The sequence below is a fragment of the Coccinella septempunctata genome, chromosome 8 (genome assembly GCF_907165205.1).
Source record: "Coccinella septempunctata chromosome 8, icCocSept1.1, whole genome shotgun sequence".
Lineage (NCBI taxonomy): Eukaryota > Metazoa > Arthropoda > Insecta > Coleoptera > Coccinellidae > Coccinella > Coccinella septempunctata.
The window spans coordinates 25,360,663-25,375,474 of NC_058196.1; the positions used below are offsets into that span (position 1 = coordinate 25,360,663).

General features: G+C 35.1%; 3 protein-coding genes across 5 annotated transcripts; 1 reads left to right on the forward strand and 2 right to left on the reverse strand.

Annotated features, from left to right (window-relative positions):
* Positions 1-1,416: 1,416 nt before the first annotated feature.
* Positions 1,417-8,028, forward strand: LOC123319184 (2-oxoisovalerate dehydrogenase subunit beta, mitochondrial). Its single transcript, XM_044906047.1, has 7 exons — positions 1,417-1,620; positions 6,240-6,520; positions 6,581-6,736; positions 7,025-7,196; positions 7,253-7,398; positions 7,577-7,663; positions 7,870-8,028. The coding sequence occupies exons 1-7, from the start codon at positions 1,491-1,493 to the stop codon at positions 8,008-8,010; spliced, it is 1,113 nt and encodes a 370-aa protein (XP_044761982.1). The 5' UTR covers positions 1,417-1,490; the 3' UTR covers positions 8,011-8,028.
* Positions 8,029-9,355: 1,327 nt separating this feature from the next.
* On the reverse strand, positions 9,356-11,049 carry LOC123319081. Of its 3 annotated transcripts, none has more exons than XM_044905929.1 (5): positions 10,855-11,049; positions 10,530-10,802; positions 10,170-10,289; positions 9,821-9,930; positions 9,356-9,564 (listed from the first exon to the last, which is right to left on the reverse strand). In XM_044905929.1, the coding sequence occupies exons 1-5, from the start codon at positions 10,877-10,879 to the stop codon at positions 9,418-9,420; spliced, it is 675 nt and encodes a 224-aa protein (XP_044761864.1). In that variant the 5' UTR covers positions 10,880-11,049; the 3' UTR covers positions 9,356-9,417. The 3 variants fall into 3 exon arrangements, with proteins under 3 accessions (XP_044761864.1, XP_044761862.1, XP_044761865.1); XM_044905927.1 differs by having other exon boundaries at positions 10,503-10,802; positions 10,855-11,043; XM_044905930.1 differs by lacking the exon at positions 10,855-11,049 and having other exon boundaries at positions 10,503-10,639; positions 10,701-10,802.
* A 586-nt stretch (positions 11,050-11,635) lies between these two features.
* On the reverse strand, positions 11,636-14,439 carry LOC123318738 (facilitated trehalose transporter Tret1-like). The gene is made up of 2 exons (XM_044905467.1): positions 14,342-14,439; positions 11,636-13,431 (listed from the first exon to the last, which is right to left on the reverse strand). The coding sequence occupies exons 1-2, from the start codon at positions 14,376-14,378 to the stop codon at positions 12,116-12,118; spliced, it is 1,353 nt and encodes a 450-aa protein (XP_044761402.1). The 5' UTR covers positions 14,379-14,439; the 3' UTR covers positions 11,636-12,115.
* Between the last annotated feature and the right edge of the window lie 373 nt (positions 14,440-14,812).

The following is a 14,812-nucleotide window of genomic DNA, read 5'->3' on the forward strand; positions in this document are numbered from 1 at the left end:
AACTGAATAAATATGAGTTTCATTCATGATTTTTTCAAATTCACCGCGTAAACTATTCAAAATTATCCTTCAAATAAGGGGTTTTAAAATTTAAATCGCTTTGTGCGGAGTTTACGATTTGGCAGCAGCGCATACAAGACAATGAAAAGAACAATGTCCGATCAGCTTGTTTATAAGATAACAGCTTTTGATCTACAGGCGCGTACTTACTGGCGAGCTTCAACTGCAACCGGCCATAAAAATCCCATGAAATTTTACGACCTTCCTCATTCGTCGCAGACTTCATATATAGACAGACATCTGTATCTATCTCATCAAGATAATGCATTTGTTGTCCTTTATTATCAAGGCATAATTCAGTCGATGTTGCCAGCTTGGACAATTCTCACAAAACGCTTTAAACTTTAAATACCCATTTTTATTTTTCATTTTTAAGTGCTTAAAATAATTTTTTTTGGGAAACGGTTGAAATGGTTATTTCAAAATGTGATGTTTCTAAGATATTTAATAAAAAATACATCATTTTCGTCAGAAGGAGTATTCCCTATTGGAAATGAGTCGGGAAAGGAATGAGATTTATATAGGGTGTACAATGTTTGAAAGAACTGATGGTAACCATTGAATAGGTAATTCAGTTTTCAGTTGAGTTCAAAACACCCGTGTATCGGATGGTTTGATGGTAAAACGAATGTTATTTTCGAAATAGCTCTCGTTATTTTTCGATAGAAAAAATTCATTGATCTCAACATGAAAGGGAGCGAAATTTCACTACTCATTGCAAGCGTAAGCTTCACGAATAGCGTTTACAGTTCGAGGTTTGTTTGGCTTTGTTCCCGGCCGCGTTTTCATTAAACTTTGTTTCAATAGCGAGCAAAATGCACAGAACTTATTCAACAGGTACGGCCGGGAATGGAGCAGCGTGGAAAACTGACTACAATTATTCCTAAACGAACAACGACATGCAAAACGAGTGGATACAAATGGAAATGAGGGTCTCCAAAGGTTGAATTACTTAATTGTTGTTTGTTTTAGTATCAGCGTTTTATCTATGTACGGGGGAGAAACAGGAAGATGAGTAAAAATAACATAGATGGTGAAGGAAGAATTGGATTTTGCAAGATCAGAAATTGCATGAAAATTTTAAACAATATTGTTTAATTTGTATCCTAAATATTTACATGGACTTTTGTTCCATATTGTCAAAATATTTACAGAAAATTTACCCTTAATTTGAATGGGAATGCCTATTATTTCCTGAAGACCTTGTGCAAATATTCTGTGGTTTTGACGAACGATTTCGAAGGTTTGACAGGAATATTCTTCAATTCCAAAAAGTAGAGCGAAAATCTTCGAACGCATACCAAAAGAGGTGAAAATTTTCGAAACACACCATGTAGAACTGATGTTAATACCTAACATGACCAGATAACGACTGACGTGTATGGAAACGTTGAGGATTCTAGTTATATTTCGCGTTTTGTAACAAAAAGATGGCTCTCAATAAGACAGTCAACCGTATATGCAGTTTGTGCTCTAAAAGCCCCATTGGATTACTGAATAATGTTGCTAAGAGAAATAGCCATTTTGTGTATACTCCGGATGCTAATCTTCCGATACAAGGTGAGTACTTTGAACCATAGACATTTTCTACTTGATTCAGGGCTTATCAGTGATAGCGCAAGCATAGTAGTCAGTGGCGTATCGATTAGTTGGAGTCGTTTCATGAATTGAATGGTGAAACAGTTTTCTATGCAGAAAATTTTTCAAAATACGAATTAGTTGATAATTTTATATAATTAACACAATACATATATTTAAATATTAGTAGTAAATAAACATTTCTTTCGAAACATGGTCATTTAATAGATGAGCAATCAGATATTGTGCAGTTCTTCCATTTTCCTCTGTTTCCTCAGCTGATGGTTCAGAAAGTACTCGGCCTCTTTGCAAATTTTGTCGGTGTATTCTGAAGCCTCCATTTTTCTATATAGGTTGGGGATCGTCAGATCCACAGTGGGGTTAGTTTTCAAGGGAATAACTTTGTTGTGGTAAGCCAAGGGGGCGTAAACCGTTGGATTTTTGTAATGTGAACTGGAGGTGCTGAGGGAAATTTTGTTGTTGTCTGGAAGTCTGAACAAATAACGTAAAAGTTCCACTGAAGTCATGTCTTCGTGTGGCAACGAAAGGGCGAAGTCGATAGCTGTTTGCGTCTTCCATTTTTTTAGGTACTCGAGATAGTAAATACTTTCATCGAGGGGTTTCTCCAGGTACTTGTCTGAAATTTTTTTGTCGACTTTCTTCAGAAGTTTTTCTCTGAAACAGTTCGGGTTTTCTTCCAGTGGATCCTTGGTGAAGGTTGTCACCAAGTATTGTTTGCAGTCTTGGATGATGGGGTTTGCGTATTGGGGATGGATGTAATATTTTTTATTATCAGTTCGAATTTTTGGGAAAAATGATGATTTATACGTACTTTCATAAATATTGTATTTTTCTTTAGTGGACATGTGAATAGAACCTTGACAGATTGCAAGATATATAAAATGATTGTCAAATTGATTATATCCCTGGAAATTTGTTTTATTTCTACAATGTTTTCTCCGTAACCAGACCAAACTGATTCTTTGACTTGTATAGGTACATATATTTCAGCAGAAGCTTCCTTTATAGTTTATCGCCCCCTCACCGATTTTCAAAATATTTTGCATGGTGATTCTACATGATGTTGTGACGCCACAGTTAAAATTTGGGCACTGGCAAATCAGTAGTTTCGGAGAAAACGGGAAAATAAAAGTCACAATTTCATAATATTTCTCTTGAATACGTACCTGATATTTGACGTCCATCCATCGCGACAAACACCGAAAATATCCGAATGATCTTACGAGTTGAAATTGCATTCGGCCAACGATCATGAACGACAATATGCGTAAATGGCGAGCGTTGCCAAACTTATGAAAATTCTGTAATAGGCCCGAATTATTTTAGGCGACTTCCCAGGCTTCGATCTGCATGCATAAAGGTATGCTTTTGGCATGCTTTATGCAAAGGGCGTTCCATGGACTCGGGAACTTGGGCTTTGCCCTCCTTTCCTCGGAGGCCTTCGGGCTAATTTAGAACGTTTTACTATCTCCTATTTTTAACAATTTTATGTTCCAATTCCAATTCCTTGTAGTATATAGACTATGCTAGAAGGCGGAACCACTGGAAATAATGAATCTACTTACTAGATAGAAACGTATCGATGCGTATAGGAACGGCCAGGGGGATGTTCTCCCTTAGTTCTGAGGGCCGAAGGCCCTAACTACGCGAGAAGGCAGATCCACTGGAAATGATGGATCTACCTACTAGAGAGAGCCGTATCGATGCATATAGGAACGGCCAGTTGGATGTTCTCCATTAGTTCTGAGGTCCTGCGTGGTTAGGTTATGGTTATGTTAGGCTAGATCAGTCAATAACATTAATCATAACTATTATTACCAAACCTCAATCCCTGCTAATATCGATTTTTGTTAAACCTATATTGATTGATACAATCAATATATTGATTGATACAATCAATCAATATAACGGACCGATGTGGCAACATTTGTATTCTGTCCATCTATGACATGCGCAGCTTAAAAACTTTCGTTTTCGTCCGCATCGTTGTTTCATTAGCTCGAGCATACAGAGCAAGCGTCGGAACAAACGAACGAGAACAAACGAATCTACTCCGCTCCGAATTTTATCGCAATGTAAGTGTTTTACGGATGTTACGGTTTGAAAATTGATGTCTTGTTGTGAAAATTTGTGGTGATTGTGTTTTTATTGTGATTGAGAGACTCTGGGTAGAAGTTCGTCGAAATGTTCCCAAGGCTGGATTCAGGCAAGAGCACATGTTCTGGAAGGCGGCCGCAAGTCCGTACTCTCCAGAGCATCCCCTGGCATAAGGTAAATGCAATAATTTCTTCATGCTTGCTCCTGTTTACTTTAGCGTCCACCTTGGCTTTTTGTCTTCAATTTTTTCATCAATTTCATTAAATTCGAATGTTAGCTTTAAGAGAACTCGATGAGTTAACTTTTTCAGTTAGTTTATTCCGAAAAATGTGAGGAATTTTTCAATTTTCGATAAAAATATAAATAATGGTTTTGGGGTTAGGTTAGGTTAGTTTAGTTTGGGACAGTGAAAAATCATATTTGTACAAGAAAATACCATTTTAAGATATTAATTAAACGCATAAACGATTAGACTTAGTTATTTAAGCGCTAAACAGGGAAAATGATTTGACTGATTTATACCGAATTTTCGCCATTTTCATAGGAACTTCAAAAAATCATATCTCACAAACTACAAGTCTCCTAAAGTTGAGACATGTACCAATCGATTTTTCATACAATGCTTTATCTAAGAAAAAATCGACGACAAAATCGGAGGTGGGCACTAATCTAAACTTTTACCGATTTTTAGATATAAGGTAGATTATTTTAACGTCGAACAGACTAGGAAAATGATGTCAACATCGGCAACACTGTGCGCCTACTTACACTTCCAACTCGTGTCGCACCTGTTTCCAGTCCTGGCTTCAGGGTCTTTTATTCTCAAATTCACAATGAATTCATATTGACATCAATATTTTTTTTTATTGTTTCCTCTCATTTCCTTTTAAGATACGATACCGAATTAAAGGAATCATGCTCATAATATTTCTTCATTTCATAATTAAATTTTTTTTTAATTTTTCGCAAAGGTCACATATTAGTAAATTCAATTTCCGCCAAGGTCAAACTAGATTCAAGGACATCGATTTCATAACCTCACAAATTCTTGGTAATTATTGAGAAAAATTTAAATTTTTCTTATATTTGTTCGAAAATTCCAATTTTTTCAAGGTCACGGCCTTGAAATATTGAGGTAATTGACCTTCAAAATTTTTTTCATATTTTTTTGACTGTAATCAGTTAAGAATTGATATTTCACTAACGATTATTTCAACCTTCTTACCCACCCAGCACCCCTATTCACTCCCCGATCCCGTTAAAAAAAACTCCAAAAATACTCATTTGCCATTATTGAAAACTACTAAGAATCATACTAAAACACATATTTTCCACTAAAAAAAAATTTTAATGCAAAAATCCGAGGGGGCGTTAAACGATAAATTTACCAATTCATTTTGAGTTATATTTCACAAACGATGGAATGACTTTCGGAATGTCGTTTTTCATTGATGAGATGAATCTTCTCTGAACACTAAATTCCAAATTCACCAGATGGTGTATAATAATCTCCTCAATTATAAAGGAAAAGCTGCTCATTTTGAAATGAAAATTTAACTCTTCGAGCATTTGTCTACAAAACAGTGAATATCGATTATTGAATTTTGTGCGTTACTTTTCATACTCATTATGTATCACTCGAATGTACCAGCGATAGATCTAATATGGAACAAATACCTACTTGCATGAGCCATATTTAACCCATAATAACCTAGTGTTACACATATGTAACGCAAATTTCACTGGCAAATCTATTTTATTTCTCCGTAACTGTAGCTATTAGCGTTACATATATGAAACACCATTTTTCTCAAACAAAAACTATACAATTTTCAAACAGAAATTGAGTTGTTTTTGTCTTGTACACTCTATAAAGAATATTTATTCAATTAGAATAGTGATCATAACTCAGGTTATTAAGGGTTAATGTGCTAGTGTACTGTCTGTGTTTGGGGTCGACATAGAAGCGTGTAGCTGTTATTTATCTATCACTTTATATCTATACTTTTGATGTTATACTTATTTATAAAATAAGGAACACGAGATACATTTACGCTTCATAGCTGCTCTTTAATACGTTGTGTACTCCCAAGTGGAAAAAAATTGTGTGTATTCAATTATTTGAATTGAAAAAGTTTTGAGCCATTGAGTATGTGTTGGACATTTGAGTTGGGAGAAAATTACTAATTATAAGAATGTCTAGACGTGTGATTGGGTAATTGATTTTCCTCGAAACGTTATTCGATTCTGAATAACCTTTTTTCATAGGTTAACAAGGGAAGTATTAAGGGTGCTCTCATTTACAAATGACTTTCAAATTTGCAACAATGAATTCGAGTTAGCTTGCTCATCTGTGATTTCTACTGCAAATTGCAATAGAAATCAGAGAAATAAGTGAGTCTTAAGGTTAAGCTTGATATTCGTGAGTGCAAACAGTAATTATCAGAATAAACTTTCACTACTTGATAACTTTCTTTTGATAGGTAAAACAGAAAAACTGAACATGTTTCAAGCAATAAACAACGCCTTAGACATAACTTTGAGAACTGATAAAACCGCCATGGTCTTCGGAGAGGATGTGGGTTTTGGAGGAGTCTTCCGCTGCACTGTCGGACTCAGGGATAAGTATGGTAAAGAGAGAGTTTTCAACACGCCATTAAGCGAGCAGGGCATTGCTGGATTTGCCATAGGAGTAGCCAATATGGGGTCCACAGCTATAGCTGAGATGCAATTCGCTGATTACATCTTCCCTGCCTTCGATCAGGTGATAACTCCCTGTGTATTTTAATGATAAACTGATGGTTTGCAATAAAATTTTTTCTAGATAGTTAATGAGGCTGCCAAAATGAGGTATCGTAGTGGGGGACAATTCGATTGTGGGAAATTGACCATAAGGTCACCTGCAATGGCTGTTGGACATGGCGCTCTCTACCATTCACAAAGTCCCGAATCTTATTTCGCACATACACCTGGATTGAAGGTGATTTCGAAAATGTCATTTGGTTTCTTTGAATGAAATTTCCTCCCATTACAAAATTCCGTTTTTTGGGCTTTTCAAATTCATAGCGAATCTTATACAGTGAGGTCCGAAGAAAACTTAACACCTCAATTTTCCGGCTTTAAAATGAAAATGTGGAAAATCGCTCAGACCTGTCAATTTCTGATTTTAGAGAGAATAACTCGGAAAATCGAGTTGTCAGGATTTCTTTGGACCATCCTGTATCTTAAGACTCAAGTCTTAGAAATATCATGACTATATTCTCTCAAGGTTGTCATACCACGAAGTGCCATAAAAGCTAAAGGCCTTCTACTGAGCTGTATCAGAGATCCCAACCCCTGCATATTCTTCGAGCCTAAAATTCTTTACAGAGCGGCTGTAGAGCAGGTTCCAGTGGAAGATTACGAATTACCATTAGGAAAAGCCGATGTGTTAACTGACGGTATGTATGCCCGATTTTGGAAATCCTCACCATCATCTACTTTTAATTTTTTCCAGGAAAAGATGTTACTTTGATAGGTTGGGGTACTCAAGTCCACGTGCTGTTAGAGGTTGCGAAACTGGCAAAGGAGAGATTCGATGTCTCTTGTGAAGTTATTGATCTTGTTTCTATTTTGCCATGGGACACTGAAACTGTTTACAAGGTACGTTGGTACAGAGCGTAGCTGAAGCAATTTGAGAAACTAGATTCACCAACTTGAGATTTTGTTCGTAAAGAACATATTGGAATTTATGGATGAAATCTGATACATTTCAATTGTTTTCAATGTTTTTGATTTAATTATTTCAAATCGATGATTTGTTGCTTGTATGATATTTCAGTCTGCCAGAAAAACTAGAAGAGTCATTGTATCCCACGAAGCTCCTCAGACTTGTGGATTTGGGGCTGAACTTTGCTCATCTATACAGGTAAAAAAAAATTGATATTTTGTGGACTTTTTTAAGGATAAGAAGATTTCTTTCGTTGACAGAAAGAATTCAAACTGGAAAATGAAATATATCAAATGAAATGACTCCAAATACAACAATTTGCCTAAAAAATAAAACACTAAAAATTATGAAGATCAAAATTTTTTCCCCTGACTCATAAGAGTAAAAACTTGACTTTTTTTCAGGAGGAATGTTTCTTGCACCTCGAAGCGCCAGTAACTCGAGTTACAGGTTTTGATACTCCTTTTCCACACATTTTTGAGCCGTTTTACCTACCAAACAAATGGAGATGTTTAGATGCTATAGAGAAAATAATGAACTATTAAAAATATTTGAATCTCTAATCTGGTCTTTTAATGTATCCTCAATTCGTCCCTCAGAATACTGAGAAGGCATATCGCCTTAGACGTCTTATACTGTAGGTGTCAATAACACCTGTTTTCGAGTAGATTTATCTGTAGCAAATAAAACAATCGACAACATTTCGCAAGATGAAATGTGAAAGACTGAATGAACTAACTCTTCTTAAGATGATTCCGATATTGACAGTGAAAAAATTGCAAAGATAATATCTTTACCTACTATTTCCATGGTTTTGAAGAACTGGAAAAAAATGATAATAGAAAAATTCTTGCAATTTGAGAACGAAACTGCACGAATACATACAAAGATTATAAAAATAACATCATGAGAATCTAGGTTGAATGAATCTTTCTTCATGTATGGATGTAGAAAATATTTTTAAGGCATACACATTTGACTAAATATTAATTATCACATGGTAATTGTGATAATCAAGAAATCTAAAGTAAATCGTTAGATCTGGGAGTGTCCAAGTGAACAGTGGTCTCTACTTTTTGTAGAGATACTTCTGATACTTCTGATAAGTCCTATTTAGAAAGAAGATACAATAACTGCATTTGGAGAAAGCCGAAGAGAAAAATTCAATATCAATTTCCTGAAATCCTGAACATTGGGTACACTTAGCATTTTTGAATGAAGGATTTTACATTAATTTGGTTGCCTTTTCTTCATCGTTCCTTCCTCAGTATTTCTTCAGCGCAAACTGAGTTGCAACAGCTTTTTTCTTGTAAAGACGCAGGCTGGACGACGCCTGTAATCGATGGACTCGATGCACATTTTACCTTGTTTGAAATCTGTAACGTATTCGATAGAATTCTGAATGAATCCAGCAGTAGGTTTCCCCATATTTTTGGCAGAATTTGATGCACGAGTCTTCGAAAAATGAAGATGATAATAGGGAAGAAAAAACAAGTCGGACAAATCATTTCAGGGTTTTTATACTTTTTTCGATTTGCAAATCACTGGAATTCTGACGTGAATGTCAATTTGATTCAATTGATGCTCACGTCTTCTTTGAATATACAGAGAGATGAACATGCACACTGGCCCAAATCAGTTGGAATACATTAAATACTTTTGATACTTGCATTTCCATCAGAAAATCGTGTGCATTCTGAAATCTCGAACATTGATCCCTATTTTTCATGTCAATTTATTCGGAACATGAAAAAAAAGAATAATTTTTTTTTGAAACTCTATGTTGTTGTCTTGAATCAATTTTTATATAACTTTTATTATCTTCATATTCTTCGTTTTTCTAGTTTTGATTCTTTTACTAAAACAGAAAAAAGTAATATTTCTCCTTTATCGTTTTATTTTCTTGGATTGTTCGATATCGATACAAGGAATGCTTGAAATCCTTCATCCTTTCAATTTTTCTGTTTAATGGGAGGCAATGTGCGTGAAGCTTTGCCTTCCTTCTGTGACGTACCACTTTTGTTCCGACTCTTCGACTTTAAAGTTTCTTTAGATTTCAGTTTGGGGCTTGATGTAGTGTTTATTCCATTCTGTCGCACCTGGAGGATAAAAAAATGGAAATATGGATTCTGATTAGCATTGTAAAAACTGCAGTATCAGGGATGACTTCAAACAGGCTGCGTCGTCTTGCCTACCCACATAAATTGCTCATTGTGCGTTTCCTGAGGTACCTGTGCCCTGTATTCTGATACATACCGACACCGACATGCGCAAACTAACACGTGTTCAAACATGCACTCGTTTGAGTTATGTGGTAAAATACTATCTCCCTTTTATAGTCTTCGAGATTCTCACCTGTGCTTGATGCTCTGCCGATTCTTTCCTGAATTTTGACATCAAGAACGTGTATGCGTCGCTGCTCTTGTTTAACAGCGGATAAAAAACTTCGTTACCATTAGAGTCATCTGAAAGAATTCGCAGATTCTCAAGAGGAAATTTATACTAGGCTTCAAAGTGAGCTGAAGATTGGATCGGATGAATGCAAACAAGTAAGGCGATAAAAAATAACACAGTAGGCATTTCACAGGTATGCTTGAAAGAAATATTTGTTCGTTGCAAACATTCAGTTTCGTTGAAGAATATAAGATTACAGGTAAGCTTTTTCATTATTAATAAAAAGTAAATAAAGAATAAAGGTACTCACATTCTTTGAACACAATGTAGTAAGTCTCTTTTGGAATGAAAAATTCGGAGCCTGGAGCACTTAGAGCATAATCATTAATGTTCATCAGATCAGTTGAGATTGTACACATAAGGAAACTCACTGCAAAATTAAACTCATTGAAGCATTGTGAAATTTTTTTCTTCAGACTATGTTAATATTTTTATTATGGTATATCGTCGCACTATAACAGGAATTAAGCAAAGTTGGTTGTTTCTGGAACCATTACATATTAATCGAACATTCTCACTGTTCTAAGTGAGATTTAAAAAATATACCTTAATTAAAAATAGCCATACACCTATAAATACTCACTAAACCTAGGCAAACCTGTGACCTCACAAATATAATCCAGGATTGATCCCAAGTAACAGTCAGAATTTATCAACACTTCCTTATTCTCAACAAAAGCTGATGCAACGGACAGTTCGCTGAACATCTCCATTGTAGTGCTGGTGGTGAAACTAGGTTTACTTGCCGACAATGACGTACTCTTACTCTTAGTCACTTTACCTCCACTAAGTCTCTTAATTTCTTCCGACTTTTGCTTTCCAATCTGGATAGTGGAAGGTGGCATCAAATCCAATTCAGGTTGCTGCCTGAATTCATGGTAATCTAAAATGGCATCAGGGTCATAAGAGTGTCCGGATGATAAATGTTTTTATACTTATGTATTTCAAGGTGAAGTACATCTAATGGATCCCAACGTGACCTAATGAAAAAAACGTTGTATTGACAGATGACGAGTTGGTTTTGGCACCTGAAGATAGACAACTGTTGTCAATGATGAGAAATTGATTCAGGATTAACCACATCAACCATTCAGATCTGCAGGGATTGAACTATAGGCTTATTTTTTTCGTGAATTTTTCTTCATGTTTCATACTAAAGTGGATGAAACTGGATGTTCTTGAAAAAATTTCACACAGAATGCCAAAGCTATTTCGTTCATCAAATCAACTTTTTTTTTGAAAAGAAGGAACGTTTGAAGTTTGAATACGACTACTATTTTTGAAAAGAGAAGGGAAAAATTGAAATCTTGTCTATTCTTCAGTTCATTCATCATGTTTTTAAATATCAACTATCAAGTTAAAGTATTTAGTTGATATATAAGTAATAAAGAATGAAACAAGAAGACAGTGATGGAATCATTAGCCATTCATATAAATATTAACATATATATACTTACTGAAACAGGTTTTAAACTATATGATTTTCAGATCAAGTATCATGAAGTATAACTTATAATTGCTGAACACAATCAACTAAGTGGATAGTTCATTAGATAGATCATTGTTTTCATTTACTCAACAATCTATATCCAAAGTTATTCAGGCCATGAAAAACTACGGCTTTATTACATTTTCGAAAAATAGTATATAGAATCTGGAATACGTTATTCTGTAGATTCAATAAATTTATTTACTCCATTCAACACCATAACAAAATAAAAATAATCATACATTTATTATTATTGAACTACCATCAGGGTTTGTTATAGCTAGAAATGGAAAAATATACAAATCGTTAAAAAAATATAATGCATTTCTGGTAAATTGTGAGATTTTTTAGTACTGAGAAGAAATGGCAATCACTTCAGGAAACCTGCTTTATAATGCATAACATCTACATCTACTCCTACGGAGTATAAGTGGAAACTATATATATTACATGGTTTACATGATTTTCACTAGGATGAGTATTTTTCTCGTTTTTATTCTTCAGGTGTGTGAAGTTCACCTTCAAGACAAACATTCATTGTTCTCAAATGAGAATAATCAATTCTTTACGTTTTTACTCTTATACTGAAGTTAAGAAAAAAATTTCACTTGATGGAGCTTATAAAGCTTCTACTGAGTCTGGGGCATTTGCACACTTTATGTAATACCATTTAGTAGCTATATGTGAGTTCTCTTGGTCGAAAAAATTCAGTTGTATCGGGCATTCAGTTCATCTTGTATCTCCTGAAGGGTTTTTCCCTTAGTTTCAATCATACATAACCAAACGAATATCACAGCTGCGAAACCAAAAACTGCGGAAATCCATAACAAGTAGTCGATACCTATAGCATCTTCTAAACTGTTGTATAGGAGTGTTATGAGGAAAGAACTGCCCAAATTGTAGGCAATCAACCAGGAAACAACCACACTCTTTATTTTAGGGGGAAATATCTCTCCCATGAAAGTCATCAAGACTGGTCCAACACCAACACTGAACAACACTGAGAAGGCTATCATACAAATCAGGGGAAGCCATGATACGCTGCTCAAATCGTAGTCGTTAAATTTCAGATGGAAGTAGGTTCCTAAAGGTATCTGAGATAATGCTATGCCCGCATGAGATACAGCAAGTAGGTATTTTCTAGGGAATTTATCAGCAAAAATGGTGACTACAAGGGAAGTCACGAACTGTATAACGTTTATTATTATGGGTCCTTCTTCTGGTGGTATAGCACCTCCAGCTTCCTTCAAAATTGTCTCACTGTAAGACATGAATATACTCGATCCAGTAAACTGTGTGAAAGTGAAACCACCTATTCCGATGATGAGAGTTTTCACAGATGCTCTACTCTTGAAGACTTCCATAAAGGAAACCTCGGAATGGTTTCTAAGGGATTCTTCCATCTTATCAAGGGTTTCGTCTAGTTTTTCTTCTCCCCTCAGCTTCTTCAAGACGCTTTTTGCTTTTGATCTGTCCGTTCTGATAAGATAATATGGACTCTCTGGTGCAAAAATGAAAAACATCAGGGTAAAAATTCCAGCTAAGGCTGCTAAAGTTATATGGAAGGAAAAGTAGGTGAAGTAAGGTCCAGCTGCAAAAGAAAAAAGCATTCCACCATTCAGAAAGACCACCATGGAGGTGCTGATCATTCCTCTGTTCTTCGCTTCGGCCATTTCTCCAAAATACATGGGCAGCACGCTGAATATTCCTCCAACTCCAAACCCAGTCATCAGCCTACAGACATAAAGGAGCCATACGGACTCTGCCCAAACCATTACTAAGAAAAATGTGAAAACAATGATTCCATTCAGAACTAAAAGGGTTTTTCTGCCTAATTTAGACGTGAACATCCCAACCACGATGCACCCAATGCAGGAGCCGAGGATGGAGAGAGAGGCGAGCCAGCTGTTCTCACCTCTGGTTATGACTCTTCCCAGAGGGTTATCGTCGAGTTTCTTCAACCGTTCCAGCATTGGGGATGACCAACCCATGACAGTGGCTGACACGAAGGCTCCAAAAGCAGCTGAAAAACAAACGGAATCACATGAGGTCCAAAGATGGGATCGAGAATTCAAATTTGCGTAATTTTTGACTTGGATCGGAAATTTGTATCACGTTTATCTAGGTGAATAGTGCCAAAAATGTTTGCGATGTTAACCAATCGAAAACTCGAAACAAAACAAGAAGAATACCATACGTTTGAAAAAGGTTCAAAAATGTATTATGCGAAATTAAATAGATTAAGTATTAGTTGTACCCTGTGTTAACAAACTTTGTTTGATTTACAGATTTTGTTATCTTTTGCCTGGTAAATAATCTCAAAGTATAACTGAAATAATTGCATTCATTCTAGTAGATAATTTTAGTTTTACTCTCAAAATTTACAGTCATTGTCCTCCAACACTTTATAGTTGGATTTTTGATTCAGGTTCGGGTTTCATAGAGAATAGATGTAATAAGGGTTGTTGTTGATTTCTTGAGACTTCCTGAAAAACAACTCAAGGTTTCTGAAATATAGGTACATGCTAGCATTTCTGATTTAATTCACTTATTGAAACATTTTATATTATATGAATTTCAATTTATTATTATCATTCTGAAATTTATCTTATACTTTCTGAATATTGATTGAAAAAGGTGCAGTTATTTATAGAACATTATTGACACTCGTTTTTTTTCTGAGAAATTTGTCTCATTGTTTAAATTCGAGCAAAATGATAAGAAAATTAGGTTTATAATTGCTGAAAGTCATGAGGTCGTAGTTTGAAAATAATAGATGGAGAAAATCTTTCTTGGAATCAGTTTGATAGGCTTTTTCACATGAGTGTATATTTTTGGTTTTTTTATTTTCGTTGGATTCTTCAAAATTGGAGGATAGTTAAAGAACTGATAAAATAATCATCAGTTACTAAATTGTAATGTTGTGGACTCACCTAAAAAAATTGAAGTATATAAATACTGAGCACCCATTTTGCCGACTAACTACGAAGATGTGCCCTTGTCAAGTTTTTTGGAAATCCAAAAATCATGCTCTATTATCTTATCAAAATCGATCAGAAATAATCACGATTGCGGATCGGATTGCATTCTATTGTTATCATTGGATGTTTCCAACACCTGAGTGGATGATTTGTAAGAAATTTCCGAATTTGATTGATTTGCATTTTTGATTTTATTTTTGGTTTGAGTTTGAGTCGTTTGAGATTGAAGTAGGTACTCTGTTTTCTCAATAATTCTTCGACGTCATTTCATGTTATTCAAAAAAAGGATGATTTATCGAAATGAAATTTTGTTTTATCAGAAAGTACTACTATGTTGTCCCTTATGTAAATCACAATATATAATTTATTTTTCGAAAACTAACGACCCCTCTTCATTCAGAAGGTTTCCCGGACGTAATTTAT

Excerpts from the sequence above, each read along its gene's own strand:
- LOC123319184 (XM_044906047.1), top strand. The coding sequence starts at position 1,491 with ATGGCTCTCAATAAGACAGTCAACCGTATATGCAGTTTGTGCTCTAAA. Across the intron at positions 7,399-7,576 it reads ACACTGAAACTGTTTACAAG|TCTGCCAGAAAAACTAGAAG; the intron begins GTACGTTGGTAC and ends ATGATATTTCAG. Across the intron at positions 7,664-7,869 it reads AACTTTGCTCATCTATACAG|GAGGAATGTTTCTTGCACCT; the intron begins GTAAAAAAAAAT and ends ACTTTTTTTCAG.
- LOC123318738 (XM_044905467.1), bottom strand. The coding sequence starts at position 14,378 with ATGGGTGCTCAGTATTTATATACTTCAATTTTTTTAG. Across the intron at positions 13,432-14,341 it reads ATATACTTCAATTTTTTTAG|CTGCTTTTGGAGCCTTCGTG; the intron begins GTGAGTCCACAA and ends TTTGTTTTTCAG.
- LOC123319081 (XM_044905927.1), bottom strand. The coding sequence starts at position 10,879 with ATGTACTTCACCTTGAAATACATAA. Across the intron at positions 10,290-10,502 it reads CACAGGTTTGCCTAGGTTTA|TGAGTTTCCTTATGTGTACA; the intron begins GTGAGTATTTAT and ends TTAATTTTGCAG. Across the intron at positions 9,931-10,169 it reads CTACATTGTGTTCAAAGAAT|ATGACTCTAATGGTAACGAA; the intron begins GTGAGTACCTTT and ends GAATTCTTTCAG.